The sequence below is a fragment of the Patella vulgata genome, chromosome 7 (genome assembly GCF_932274485.2).
Source record: "Patella vulgata chromosome 7, xgPatVulg1.2, whole genome shotgun sequence".
NCBI classification, from domain to species: domain Eukaryota; kingdom Metazoa; phylum Mollusca; class Gastropoda; family Patellidae; genus Patella; species Patella vulgata.
The window spans coordinates 11,674,516-11,690,122 of NC_065885.2; the positions used below are offsets into that span (position 1 = coordinate 11,674,516).

The 15,607-nt window shown below is 38.6% G+C and overlaps 2 protein-coding genes across 2 annotated transcripts; both read right to left on the reverse strand.

Annotated features, from left to right (window-relative positions):
* Window positions 1–799: 799 nt before the first annotated feature.
* Window positions 800–1,220, reverse strand: LOC126828082 (uncharacterized). The gene is made up of 2 exons (XM_050557660.1): window positions 1,065–1,220; window positions 800–937 (listed from the first exon to the last, which is right to left on the reverse strand). The coding sequence occupies exons 1-2, from the start codon at window positions 1,218–1,220 to the stop codon at window positions 800–802; spliced, it is 294 nt and encodes a 97-aa protein (XP_050413617.1).
* Window positions 1,221–3,842: 2,622 nt separating this feature from the next.
* LOC126827327 (protein rolling stone) lies at window positions 3,843–15,207 on the reverse strand. Its single transcript, XM_050556608.2, has 4 exons — window positions 14,502–15,207; window positions 10,866–11,097; window positions 8,824–8,934; window positions 3,843–5,489 (listed from the first exon to the last, which is right to left on the reverse strand). Exons 1-4 carry the CDS (start codon window positions 14,580–14,582, stop codon window positions 5,089–5,091), a joined length of 825 nt encoding a protein of 274 aa, XP_050412565.1. The 5' UTR covers window positions 14,583–15,207; the 3' UTR covers window positions 3,843–5,088.
* Window positions 15,208–15,607: the final 400 nt, after the last annotated feature.

Here is a 15,607-nt window from a genome sequence, read left to right on the forward strand (position 1 = left end):
AAGTGCCTGCAGTTTAAAGGTCGAGAGTGGTTTAACTTCAAGATGAAGATGGCGATGAGACCTATATATCATAATTTGTGTTTTGGAATTATCAGATGAACAGTAAGGCGTAAGGTAATTTATCCTGCATGCAAACTATGGATGAAAATTAATCTCGAACCGGGATTAGGATTGTTCACCAGAACAGAGTCAGACAATTTCACGCGATCATTCGGAACTCGGGTCCTGGACTTACTGAATTAAAGGAGATGTGAATTCTAGGTAGAATACATATATATGCACCAATCTTGCTTGACTTTTTTCATTTAAGTTTTTAAAGTTCGGTTAGTGACTCTGTTGGTGATCTTTATTATTATCCAGATGTTAACTTCGAACAAAGTAGCTTTGACTCCGAAATTCTAAACGGAACGAAATTGAGTTTAAAGTCTCTTTATGTCATTTTTAGAAATGGTAATTTTCCACCTAATCTTCTTCGAATTCTAGCTGCCAAGGCTTTTTTTTACGTGAACACCAATGTCTACGACATGACTCGATTTCCTTGCCAGCAGCACAGACACCACTTACAAACTTTCGCTTCAGTTTTTTTTTTAAAATGGTGCTTAATAGAGCTTACAATGGTGATTATGCATACTCTGCATAAAAACATCCAAAGACATTCGGTCATATTTTTGGATAGTCTTTCCCGTTTTTGTACGACCACAGTAATACAATTTCAACATTTTAACAGTTGAACAGAATTTTTTATTTGGCGTGATCATAATTATTGAACTGTCGTGTCGTGATTTATTATGATCTTTTATCATCCAATGATTGGTACTTCGGCACCCTCCGATATAATAAAATCTTTGAAATATGAGTAACAATCCAGTCTGGAGGCCCACGGAGGGCTTCCACCACCAAAAATTGGCGAAAAGAAGAGACCATTAATTATCGCAAACTCTCCATATTAAGTTCTGTCCACTATAAACCAGATTTCCATCCACAAAAAGCTTAGCAAGTCCATTACTCTTCCCAACAGTATTTAGCTGAAGATGTTCAGTGAGATTACCTGGGAAACAAATTACGTCTTTTCTTTCGTAGAATCCCGCAGCCTGATCTGGCATGTATACATAGATCTCTCCATCACCTTTCTCCCTCCACATGAGTCGAGCAGAGAAACAGGTGGTTGAATGACGTCCACCAGAACAATCACCAAACAAGCCGGGTAACTTCCCTCCCATTACAAAGTCGAAACCAGGACTGGAATACACTTTGTAGGATACGGTAATGGTAGTTTTCGTTTTCGCTTCCACCTGCAGGATCTTTAGAAACTGTCAAAGAACCGTAATTGAAAGAACCATGTTTGAGTGGATAGAAATTCTTCAGTGGATTATCTACCGGAAAATCATTGTTTCTCCATAACACACCCCTTGTGAATAAATATATTTCACTATCATCAAAAGAGTATCAGCATCACGAATCACACTTGAATAATGTCAAACAAAAGAAACCCCTGGAACTAGCATATCACACTAGAATCAATGAATGCGATGGTGATATACTAATTCATAGTCTCTAATTGTTTTTTTTTATGTTTATGAAGCCAGGTGGCTAGCCTGGAGGTCACGGTGTTGGCGGAGGAATTTCATCGGGATTTTCCAGTGTGGTTTCCCCATGTCAGTGGTGCAGGAAGGAGGACCTGACAAGGACAGCTGTTTAGTCGTTCAGATGGGATAAAAACCAAGGCCTCATGTACACATTGGCGTGTACGTTAAGGATCCTTTGACAGTTGGAATTCGATATAAGAGTAGGCCATAGCCCCGCTGTTCGGGCAAAATTTCCCTCATAGCACACTGCATGGCATATACCTGTCTTCATTAGCCCAGTCGGAGCAAAACAGTAGGGCGTTAAACCCCATTTCATGTCATTTCACTTGATGTTTTTATCTCCAAAACAACGACTCTGTGTGTATGGCACTGACTTACTAACTAGGCGGTATCTAAACCATTGGTATGGGTGTCCCGGGAACAGAACAGAAGAGAAACAGTATAAAGAGAGATGAAATCATGCTTTCTGAATTACAATGGTCTCGTTTCATCTTAATTCTGGTTAAATCATATTTTACACCATTATAACATGTAGTCCGTACTCTTATCATTTGTGTAGTCCACGATTAATACAGACGAGATAAGACAAACAAATCAAGGTCATCAGCAGAGGATAACAACAGGAATTATGTAACCAGAACAAGCACTCGTTTTCGGAAAAAGTATCAGTCAGACTGGGGATGAGGAGGTTAAGGATGAGGAGGGGGCAAGGCGGGTATATAGCAAACCTCTGTAAGGAAAGTTGTGAATATTCAATTCCGGGGAATGGAATTGGTTTTGTTCAAGTTTTTTTAAAGGGTAATTCTTGTTTTATATTATTAATCTTACTACGTCGTGCTACTAAAAATACAGATGGTACGAAAACCAGATGTTCCGTGTACACAATTGGCTGTACGTAAAAGAACCATTGACTGAAGTAACTTGACACAAGAGTAGGCTGTAGCGCAATTGTCAGGGCACAATTTTACCCAAAGCACACTGTATGGCGTATGCTCGTGCTCATTAACCCGGATGAAGCAGAAAAGTATGATGTTAAACCCCATTCCATTCAATGGCGGATATATAACAATTAAAGATAATATAATGTTGACAGAAATCCTGGGCTCTGTTTCAAGAAATTTTAACTAAAGATAAAATCCAAATTTTAGTAGATACTACAATTTTGATTGGTTAAGCACTAAAATCAATCGAATATTATCCAATCAAATTACTAAAATTTGGATTTTGTCTTAGTTAAAATTTCGTGAAATAGGCCCCAGGTCATTAAATAAACCAATGGTCGCTCATAGTAACCCCAATCGTTCTTATTATACGCTCCATAGAATAGGACGCTGGTAGATATTACTCCCTGAAAATACAAATAAAAGCTGGTAGATATTACTCCCTGAAAATACAAATAGAATACACAAACGGATATTTAAACATACATTATGCAAGAGCTAAATCTGCCTATTGTAGGTCTTTCTTTAGGCCTGAAATGTTATAAATACTATTGATTAGACATTAATTAACGTATCCAGACCATAATCAACTCTCGGTGTCAACGCTAGCCTGCGATAATTGTTGGATTATGATCCGATTTGCTGCATAACTTATTTCCTTCTCGATTTAACGATTAAATGGATAATCGAGACTATGATTTTTGTCGTACAGACTTTAGTAATGATGACCGAGGCTATGCGGAACTTTCAATCGCTTATTTTCGGTTCATAGTGGATCAATTTAACTGAAATTTTCAGCAAATTGCCTTTACATTATCAAGTTTTTAACTATTATAGTGAGAACTGCCAACTCGTTATCTAATCTCCCATAATGTATCTTTAATTAAGAAATGCGTCTGTTTACGACATCAAAAATACCCCACAGGTCAGTTCCACTTTCACAAAACGTGATAATTTAAGTATTCATAAACATGACCGGGCAATGTCCGAAGGGTTGGGACGTGTAAAATGGCCCCTGCTGAATACATATTTTGTCTATTTTCACAGATGCAACCTATTAATGAATAATGGGTCGACCAAGTACTAGTAGATGAATGCTGGTCAGGTCTATTATAACACTAAGTCTGTTGTAATTTTAAAGCAAGGCCTTCACACGATTTCTAAAGATACACCAATACTGTTTACTTACAAAATATCCAGTAATAGTCGAAGGAATATTAGAATCATTAGGTAGAATCTGAAATCAAATTTCATATAAGATAAATGGAGATATAAAAAAACAAAACAAAACAACATCACTGATAATTTATGACATTTGAGGAAACAATGTGTACAATATGCATGGGTATAACGGTTACTTTTTGCAATACTTTGTGCACTACTGACACAAAACACTGTCGTCAGTTCTTGTTGGTGATTTGTAGGATCCTTGATTAGCCATACAGTGTGCTATATGATGGAAACGCTGTCCGGGTAGCGGCGCTACGGCCTACTCTTATATCGAATTCCAACTGCCAAGGGATCTTTTACGTGCACGTCAATGTATATACGGGACCTCGGTTTTTGTCCTTGTCAGACCCTGCGTCCTGCATGACTGACAAGGGGAACCACGTCGGAAAATCTGGATGAACTTTCTCGGCCAATAAAGGGGTCGAACACCAGACCTCCAGGCTAGCGAGCCAGCGTCTTACCCACTTAGCCATCGACATCGGGGCTACTAGGGCTGACTGGGAATCGGACTGTCGGACATTGTCCGAGGGCCCAGTGGGTCAGCTAGGGGCTTTTCGGTCTCGATTGAAAACATTTTGACTAATCTTTTTTTCAAAATAAATAAAAGTCATCTTTGAATCCACTAATATAATGCCTTAAATCCTGATCTATGAGTGGGGTGCGGGAAAAGGGAATCAAGTTGCTATGTCAAATATTCTTTACTGCGATAGGTGTAATAGGGGTTTAAAGTCCACTCGATACAAACTAGGCCATTTCGGGACTAACATATAGTTCCTGCATCACTGACAAGGGACTTTCTCAGCCAATACCGAGATCGGACTCAGGAACTCGTGGTTTATGAGCTCACTAACGTGGCCCCACGAGGTTCGTGTAAATTTGGCTAAACAATGGGAATTATATACAGAGAGAGAAGTAACGCCGGGGGGGGGGGGCAGAGAAAACCCACGAGTTTAAACTGGCGACCCAACTCATTGTCACGTACAAGTTTGGGATCAAAACCACACCATTTGGCTCTACTACAGACCTTATGATCTAACGCGCATAAATAAGACCACTCACCCCAAACAACCAGACCCCTGATTATATACATTTTCAACGTTTAACATCTAAGCATAGTATTAAAATAAGCAATAACCCCATTATGAAATGTTTAATAAAATGTACAAATATTTTAAATGCTCCATTATTTTCATCAATAACATTTTAAATGAGTATCTCAACATACATTAATAAAATATACAAAATCTATAACATCAAATAAATTAAATTAAAAACACAAATATATATATTTTTTAAATCGGTACGTAATAGTTCAATTTCTAATGGCATGTTCATTTATTTAATAAGTTTTTGGGTTTTTTTTCTTCGAGTTCTAAATCAGCATCTTCTCTTTTTAAACATGCATTAAAAATGGCTCTTCGGGCGAGATAAATAAGGAACACTACCACGTGACATAGAGGTGTCAGCACTAAAGCAGCAAGAACTCCATATAAGGCAGCAGTTTCAGGTTTGCTCCAATCAATGACAGAATAAATGTAGGGTTTATCTAGGCCATTTTTTCCTCCAGCAAACTGATAAATTACAGTAAATATGATGTATATGACACTGAATATGGTTGGATGAATGAAATGGTACAAGCGAATAGGCACAGCCGTTATTATCAGGTTAGCCAAAACATAAAATGAATTCAAGGCATGGGTTGCCACATCGGCCGTTGTTAGGGTATAGGCAGCTGAAAAGAAAATAAAATCATAAAATAAACAGAATGATCAGTTCGAAAAGGCAATAGGATACATAAATTATATCCTTATAAAAGAAGCAACTGGTCGGTTTGTTAAACAAAGAGTAGCAGTAAACATGCAATCTGTACGGTGGTGTTCATTTTCAGGTCGGTCGCGGAGGACATTTCCATACGGGAGCCACGGTGGCTAGGTAGTTAAGACGCTGGCTCGCTAGCCTGGAGGTCGGGTGTTCGATCTTTGCATTGGCCGAGAAAGTTCATCCATTTTTTCCGACGTGGTTTCCCCTTGTCACTGTCAGTGATGCAGAACGGAGGGCCTGACAAGGACAGCTGTCTATTCCTTCGGATGAGACGGAAAACCGAGGTCCCGTGTAAGGGATAAGGTTACCGACATGTTCTGTTGTCTACATCAGTTTGTAGGAATTCCCGGCTTCTGTAACCGACCTAAAAATAAACACTCCCAATTCTTTCCACACTTCTTTCCGGTTTCCTACAGACATATGGCCGAATTGACCAAACTACCATAATAAGCGAAACCTGCTGTAAGTTTGGTATGACGTTGGCTGCCATCTACCATCGCAAATTACTACGATATAGTAAAATATTCTACAAATATGAGCTGGACGTGGGACTAAACAGGTACAATAAATAAATGAAAACGGACGATAACATTTCAGGCCTAAAGAAATACCTGCAATAGGCAGATTTAGCTCTTGCGAAATAAAAGGAAACGGGATTTAACGTCCTACTGTTCTGCTCCGAACTGAGCTAATGAAGACGGGCATATGCCATATAGTGTGCTATGAGGGAAATTTTGCCCGGAGAGCGGCACTACGGCCTACTCTTATATCGAATTCCAATTGCCAAGGGATCTTTTACGTTCACGCCAATGTGTACATGGGATTCCGAATTTCATCCGAAAATTTCATCGGATTCACCCGACACTGTCACCAGAAACGTCTGCCGATGGTTCGTAACTCCCCCCAAAAAATTCAATTTTAAGGCCTCGGCAAAATTTGATGATAGCTGGTCTTGACGATACAATGATAATACGTTAATTAATAATATGACGATATGATAATTTCACAGGTTGATGGTTGTAAATTACTTGCATGTCGGGGTTTTGGCGTAAATTAATCGATTTATGAGATATATTATTTGCAGAGATTATAAACAGATATGCCACCAAATCGCATATTTGGGGTTCATTTTTCAAAATTTTCATAGGGGAGAGCCCCCGGACCCCCCATCCGGGCTCCGCGGTCAGTAAAAGGCGCCGCTCCGACACGGGAGCCCGAGTCGGTTTCCCGCCCCAATCCGCCCCTGATCATGATAGTGGGAACCTAGCGTTAAGACGGCTGTATTAACGTCTTCTATTTATATGTAACTATTGTTAACACCTCACTGGTTTGCACGAATAAAATGAATAGTCAGACCTTTTATACTCCTTAACGCCGTCACATGTGTAAAAATGAAATAGATATTTGAGTAACGTCCTTGTTGAATAAGTATGTATAACATCAACGATAAATAAATTCATTATTTATACATTTGGATTATGACCTGACTTTTAATTTTTTTTATAACCAGAAGCCTTTTATGAAGGGTGTTTCACGTTACGTTTCAGCGGTGTCCTCTTGCAAAGATAATTCTAGAAATATCAGATACATTTATACATAAAATGGTCCCGTGATGTACGAACTCGATGAATGTTTGAAAATTTAACTGGTTAAATACATTCCAAATATAATTTTAACACAGAGATCATTGCTACGGGAGACGTGTAACAAGTACGTGAAGAAACAGGAAGTGACGCCAAACATGACAAACACGAGTTGTCCTTCTATATAACTGACTGAAGTAACGAGCGGTAAGAGACAAACGATCGAATTTCATTTCACTGATAATTCCGTTGAAGTTGAAAAGTTATTATATGGGACGGTGAGAGGGTATCTCACAATTCAAAAATAGAATTGGCTGTCACTAGATAAGGAACACGAGAAAAAGTAGAAAAATCCCGTGCATTCCCCCGTTTTTATTCATTCTGTTCTTAATAAAAACATCGTAATGCACGGACTTTTTCTAATTTGTTCGTTATCTTTTATCTACTGACAGCCAATTCTTTTTTTGAATTGTCAGATATCCTCTCATCGTCTCATATAACAACTTTTCATCTTCAACGGAATTATCAGTGAAATGAAATTCGATCGGTTTGTCTGTTACCGCTCGTTACTTCAGTCAGTTATATAGAAGGACAACTCATGTTTGTCATGTTTGACGTCACTTCCCGTTTCTTCACGTGCTTGTTACACAACTCCCGTAGCAATGATCTCTGTGTTAAAATTATATTTGGGATGTATTTAACGAGCTCTATCACATATTTTATAATGACTGACACCAATATTGTCCTTTAATGTCGTCCAATATAGCCTATTAGGTGACTTACCCGAATCCCAAATCCCAGACAACCAATCAATCGTCTTGGGGTATGGGGTACTCGCGCTCCCCGGGATGTATTTAACGAGCTCTATCACATATTTTATAATGACTGACACCAATATTGTCCTTTAATGTCGTCCAATATAGCCTATTAGGTGACTTACCCGAATCCCAAATCCCAGACAACCAATCAATCGTCGCGGGGTATGGGGTACTCGCGCTCCCCGAGAAAAGTTTGAAAATTTAACCGTTTTTCTGAGCTCGTGAATTAAGCAAATTCAAAGTTTCCAATCGGGTTGCACCCGAAATTCCACTCTAGGCCGACCTGAATTCCAACCATTCCACAAATAATAATCGATGCCCGAAAAATGTCGCACAAAGTAGAGTGGCTCCAGACAAAATACTTTAATCCATAGTAAATTCAGTATAGATTCGTGGTGTTCAATTAAAAAAAAGGTTAAATAATTTTTTTTTCACTTTACACGTCTGCCCGAAAAGTCAGATTGCTCCCCACGCATATAAATAGTGTGTATTGTTTTTTTTTTTTTAGGGGGTGGGGGGGGGCGGACGTAAAATTATAGGTCACCACACCCCGGTCGAATTCTAATTGTCGAGAGTTCTTTTACGAACGCCAACGTGTAAGGAGGACCTCGGTTATTTTGTTCCATCCGAATGACTAGACACCGTTCCTTGTCAATTCCTTTGCCCTGCCCAACTCTGGGGAAACCACACTAGAAGATCCCCAGGTACTCTCTCTCTCTCCCCCTCTCCCTCTCTCTCTCTCTCATCGAGCACCGGGCCTCCTCGGCGAGTGTATCAACCAGCGTCTTATTCACCGAGCCACTGTGGCTCCATGTAACTTTTAAAAATTGTCTCAAATTCTTACGTGTATATAAAAGACCCCAGAATAGAACTGATATAGCGAATGATGCAGCATTAGAAACATTAACCATTACCCACACAGCCTTTAGATAAACTGACATTTCTTCACTTTGGCCTAGAAATAAAAAAAAACAAACATTGAGTAAACAACATTATGTAAGCCTGAAATATCTGACAATTTCTTGACCTTTAAGTGTCTATTTCAAGGTTGGTCACCTGTTATCGGGTCTGGCAATGGTTAATGGTTTTAGAAAGTTCGTTGCCATTGGATATGTTTTTGGTAGATGGCGAATACTTTTTCAAAGTCTCAGAGTGGTTTCCCAGGCTTCCTGATTATTGCCGACAATGAATATTGTGACCGCTTTCAAAAGGCAGGTATCGCTGTCAATCTGATTAAAAAGCGGTCCTATTTCGTTTCGTTTTTTATAGTTCAAAATTTCGGTTTACTTGTCTTTACTACACTAGGATCTGGAAGAGTTGTTATCATTGACGTGTTCTGGATGATGTGAGGGATTAGGCTATGAAACGGTCTGTTACGGCGATCTTTTGGCGTGACCTGCACGGAACTGTGGGTAATCCACTAGAAACATCAATGCTGATTGGCTAATCAAATGTCTGATGTCATAAGGTCAAAAGTCGCTCGTATGACCTGTGACGCGACCTTCCAGTACAACTGGTCAAATCTTCATGTAGTGTAGGCCATCGAAAGTATAAAAAAACGAAACGAAATATAGATCTGTATTATAATCTGATTGGTATCGCTTTCTGAGATCCTGTAATGGACCCGATTATTGTGACCAATTCATGTAGTTTCTCTTCTCTCTTCTTTTCTGCTTTTGGGTGCCACGGTGGTTCAGTGAGTAGGACATAGGCTCGCTAACCTGGCCCAGAGTTCACAAAGAATTCTTAGACTTAAGTTAAGAATTTACTCAAAATTCTTCTTATTTAACTAAATTATAGCCCTTTATATTTTTTTTTTTGTTGTTTTAATGTATCAAATACATCAATAAGAAACTATGTGCAAAGTTTTGTGTTTCTGGAACAAAGATATTTCTCATAAACATTGCTTGAAATTTGCGTAAATTCTTAACTTAAGCCTGAGAATGTTTTGTGAACTCGGGGCCAGGAGGTCCCGTGTTTCATCCCTGTGTTGGCCGTGAAAGTTCATCGGGATTTTCCGGCGTGGTTCCCCCTTGTCAGTGGCGCACTTCGTTTTTTTCGCGCGATCCGTACGACTAGACGCTGTTCCTCGTCATGCCATCCGTCATGCACCATTGACAAGAGAAAACCATGCCCGGAAATTCCGAGAATCATTCTCGGCCAACACCAGGATCGAACCTGGGGTCTCCAGGTTAGGGAGCCAGTGCCTAACTCGCTGAACCAACAAGACAAGAACTATCATGATTATAGCATATACCTCAGCATAAATTCTTCATGTTGCTAATATTGATATTACACAGGTACATGGGGACAGACACGCCCTTATGTGATGCACCTATGTGATTTTTTTCAAAATATTTTGATGATTTTCTGCAAATGATACAGGTATGTGAATAGTAGGCAATATATACAGAATATGCAAAAAAGATAAGAATTAAATACATATCTTTGTTGCATATTCTGTATATATTTGCCTACTATTCACATACCTGTATCATTTGTATGTGTTATAGTAGACAAATATATATAGAATATGCCAAAAAAATAACAATCAAATACAATTAAAACTTAACACCTCTGATTAGGTGGCCATTTACAACTAAACCAACACATCTGTTGCATATTCTGTATATATTTGTCTACTATTCACATATCTGTATCATTTGCTTGATAAAGACGAGGGTATCCTCGTCGAAACGTCGCTTAATATTAAACTCAGTAATTGTGTATCCATAAAATTGTACCTTGTGTTAATATGTCCAATTACTAAATGCCAATCAAAGAAAAAAAAAAAAAAATAAAATTTTTTAAAAAAATCACACAGGTAACAAGGGCGTTCCTGTTCTCATGTATACCTGTATACCTGTGTGGTATTAGTGTAGTTACCTGCAGTAATATCCGGTCTGTTACACTTGATATGTATAGAGGCCGCCATTTCCATAAGAGCACTGACTGTCAGCACCACGTAACCCCAGTGTGTTAAATATATAAACCACGTGATCTCGTTAGCTTTAGATGTCGTCCATTCATAGGCATAAACTCCAGTTAATATCGTCCATGTTAAATGATACAATGCCCAGAAGACCCGCCATACCAAATACACTGTTGGCCATCCCCACTGAAATAAATCAAACATATTTTATAAACCTAAAACGGTAAATCTCTTTTATCTCTGGGGTATATTCTACGAAAGCCCAGAAGGCTCATTCCAAATTCCAAATTCCAAATTCCAAATTTGCTGCTGTAGCAAAAAAAAAAAAAAGAAAAAAAATGCCAGTCCTAGGATACCGAGTAGCAGAGTAGCTCACTGCAGAGGAACTTTGCCCCAAACTGTTCACATCTGCCGAAGCAAACCCGAACTGGAATATTGTTATTATACTCTAACTGATTAGTCAAAAGCAAAAACCTGATCCGATTGGTCGGATCAGATTTGGAATTTGGAATTTCGCATTTGGAATTTGGAATTTGGAATCTGGAATTTGAAATTTGGAATCTAGAATTTGCAATTTGGAATTTGGAATCTGGAATTTGGAATTTGGAACGGGTATTTATCCGGCTAGATAGGTAAACTAGAAGTAATTAGTTGTGTAAAATTACAATTTATATAAATTCTAATTTGTTTAATTGAGGGGGGCTGCCAATTTGCTATTTTATCGGTAAGACATGAATTTGTAATTTGTAATTTGTAATTTGTAATTTCGCATTTGGAATTTGGAATGAGCCTTCTGGGCTTTCGTAATATTCTATGCCGGAATAACGTGCGGTCTGAAAATCAGGGGAATTTGGGGTTATTCTTCTGAAAGTTTTTCTTCAAACCTGTAAGGGGTTTTTCTTCCAAGGTAGTTTTTTTTACATAAGAAAACATGATATACGGTTTTTCTTACTGGAATGGTTTCTCGTCCCATCTGAACGACTAGTTATATTCTCAGCCAAAAATACGCCACCAAGGATAAGATTCTTCTTGGCCTTCGTCGGGATCTTTCTTTATTAGTTGGTAGGACGCTGGCTCGCTAGCCTGGAGGTCGCGTGGTTCCCCCTTGTCAGTGATGCAGGACGGAGGGCCTGACAAGGACAGCTGTCTAGTCCTTCGGATGAGACGAATACATTGGAATGCACGTAAAAGATCCCTTGGCAGTTGGAATTCGATATAAGAGTAGGCGATAGTGCCGCTGCCCTGGCAAAATTTACCTCATAGCACATTGTATGGTATGGCGTATGCCTGTCTTCATTAGCACAGCATAGGAGCAGAACAGTAGGACGTTAAACCCCATTTCATTTCATTTCATTTCTTTATTAGTAGCTACAATTTTTATTTTTGTCAAAATTAGGGGAAATACGTTTTATTTCATTATTTTTTTTAATGTTCTTATATCTATTTATGACGCATCTGGCCCCGAGTTCACAAAGCATTCTCAGACTTAAGTTAAGAATTTACTCAACTATCAATCACTGTTTATGAGAAATAACATTGACCCAGAATCACAAAAAATACACATACTTTCTTAGTGATGTATTTGATTCATTAAAACAACAAAAGTTTTATAAAGGGCTATATTTTAGTTACAATAAGGCGAACAATTTTGAGTAAATTCGTAACTTGAGATTGCTTCGTGAAACCGGGGAATGTATGTATAAAATATAACTAAAAGTACATGTACCCATATATCCGGAGGTGAAGGTCATTGTTATGAATTATTAATTATATTAAATAGATTTGGTCACGCTCTATAATATAGATAATAACTTCTATAATTAAGCTAAAAACAAGATTGACGTTCAATGTCCTGAACTTCTCTCAAATCTATAATTTATAATACTAATCATAAAAAAAAACAATATTAACCTTTATATGCTGGTAGATAATTGAATTTATCTTGTGTAAAACTCGTGTAAATTTTTTGACATTAATTATAAAAATGCACAAGGCACAAAAACGATAATTACAATAATTGAATGTGTGTGTAACATCTCCTAGGTCAAAGCGGACGTTAGTTCCCAGGAATAACAAGACAATAGTTAGCATTTAGATCTGGCGATCCTTAATTCTTGGGGGGGGGGGGGAGGTGATGGACGAATGGTTAGCACGTGCGCTCCGTATCATAAGGTCTTCCATTGAGTCAGCTGGCGTGAGTTCGATTACCTGGTTGTACGTGGTAAGGAGTAGGGTCGTCTGTCCAGCCTCATGTGTTTTCTCCGGGTCCTCCTGCTTCCTCCCACTGCTAAAGACCCCTACGCACAAGCGAATTATTGAAATAAAATTGAACCATGTGTTAGTCCCGAAATGACCTAGTTTGTGTCGAGTGGATATTAAACCCCATTAGTGACATTGTCTCATTACCAATATAAGTTGTTGTTATATTTGGGAGCCGCGGTGGCGTGATTCCCCCTTGTTAGTGCAGGGCAGAGGGACAGTTGGAAATTAAATGAAATGAAATGGGGTTTAACGCCCCACTGTTCTGCTCCTACTAGGATAATGAAGACGGGCATACGCCATACATTGAGCTATGAGGGAAATTTTGCCCGAACAGCGGCACTAGGGCCTACTCTTATATCGAATTCCAACTATCAAGGGATCTTTTACGTGCACGCCAATGTGTACACAGGACCTCGGTTTTTCGTCCCATCTGAATGATTAGACAGCTGTCCTTGTCAGGACCTCCGTCCTGCATCAGTATATACTTATGTATATAAGTAGGCCGTAGCGCCGCTGTACGGGCCAGATTTCCCTCATAGCACACTGTATGCCGTTTATGCCCGTCTTCATTAGTCCAGTTATTTCATTGCTGTTATTATAGTATTCTATTTGTTTGGCGATATAAGAGTAGGCCGTAGCGCCGCTGCCCGGGCAAAATTTCTCTCATAGCACACTGTATGGCGTATGCCCGTCTTCATTAGCCCAGTTTAGGAGCAGAACAGTAGGACGTTAAACCCCATTTCATTTCATTTCATTTCTATTTGTTTGATAATGACTTGAGATTCCTACTGGAATCAGTAAGTCATCCAGCATTAATTCACGGAATCGTGTCGTATTATGCAATCTTTATAATTGTATTTTATACACGTGATAAAAAAGCTCAGCAATATATAGTAATTGTATTTCCTAGATAGAGAGAGAGAGAGAGAGAGAAATGGGGTTTAACGTCCACTCGACACAAACTAGGTCATTTCGGGTCTAACATATGGTTTAACTCTATTTCAATAATTCGCTTACGTGTAGGGGTCTTTAGCAGTGGAAGGAAACCGGAGGACCCGGAGAAAACCCACGAGGTTGGACAAGCGACGTACCCTACTCCTTATCACGTACAACCGGGGATTCGAAAACACGCCAGTTGACTCAATGACAGGCCTTATGATACAGCGCGCACGTGGTAACCATTAGGCCATTAACCCCCCCCCCCCCCCCCAAGTATTTCATAGAATTGAGACTTGTGTATAAACTGGATAGTTTCGACTTACTTCAAATAGTAATTGCATTTTATAGAATTGAGACGTGTATAAACAGTTTGTATAGTTTTGACTTACCTCAAAAGTAACGAAATGTTTTGGTTGATGATAAGATAATAGAAAGTTTCTAGGGTGAAATAACTGACTACACTTCCCCATGTTTAACTCTGACCCTTCAACAAGGTATGATCAAAATATGTATATAAACCAAAGCCGTAATTCACACCATTCCTTTATATCACGGCTAAATAACTGAGTTAACCTCTGGTTTCTGGTATATATAAAACACTATAATATTCTTAACTTCTATATAGTGTAGGTCACATCCACTCATATAAATAAAACTGAATCGTCTGAATGGATCGCTACTATTGCTTATTATCTGAGCCAACTTCTGATTTCTGGTATACATGTATATAAAACACTATAAGACTATTCACACCAATCTTCTAAACTTCTGTAGTGTAGGTCACAACGTCTGTAGTGTAGGTAACATACACTCAAAAATAAAATTTTATATCTTCATAATGAATCGCTACTTAATATCAGGGTTAAATAACTGGGTCAACTTCTGGTATTTATAAAACACTATAAGACTATTCACACCAATCCTCTAAACTTCTGTAGTGTAGGTCACATCCACTCATAAATAAAATTTCATATCATCTTAACGGATCGCTACTTGTCTTAAAATAAATATCAAACTTCGGTAATATAATAACAAACACACTCAGCAAGCTTAATATGACATCCCTGTTAAATAATATCCTTCATGTATATTAGAAGGTCGACAACTCTCAATAAGCATGTGAATAACATGTATTATATACAGCTAGAGGTATTCAATATAAACGTCACGGTATATGACCCCAGATAAAAACAGGTAGCCATTGACCTACATGGAAATGTTTTCTTCTCGGATGATTTCATTTCCTGAATACAAGTTGGTTCAACCGTAACCGTGTTTTTAAAATGAGTAGCCCAAACCATTCACATTGGGTTATTTTATTGGGCATTGGCTTAAACTAATACTACCTACTTTATATAGCCGAAAATAATTGAATTGGCCGATTACATAACAAACCAATGGTCCGAAGGTGAATATTACGCCATTTATCAGTGGGACCAGTACGACACAGAGGAACACAGACCAACAACTCTCTAGAAGGGTGTGATTCCATGAT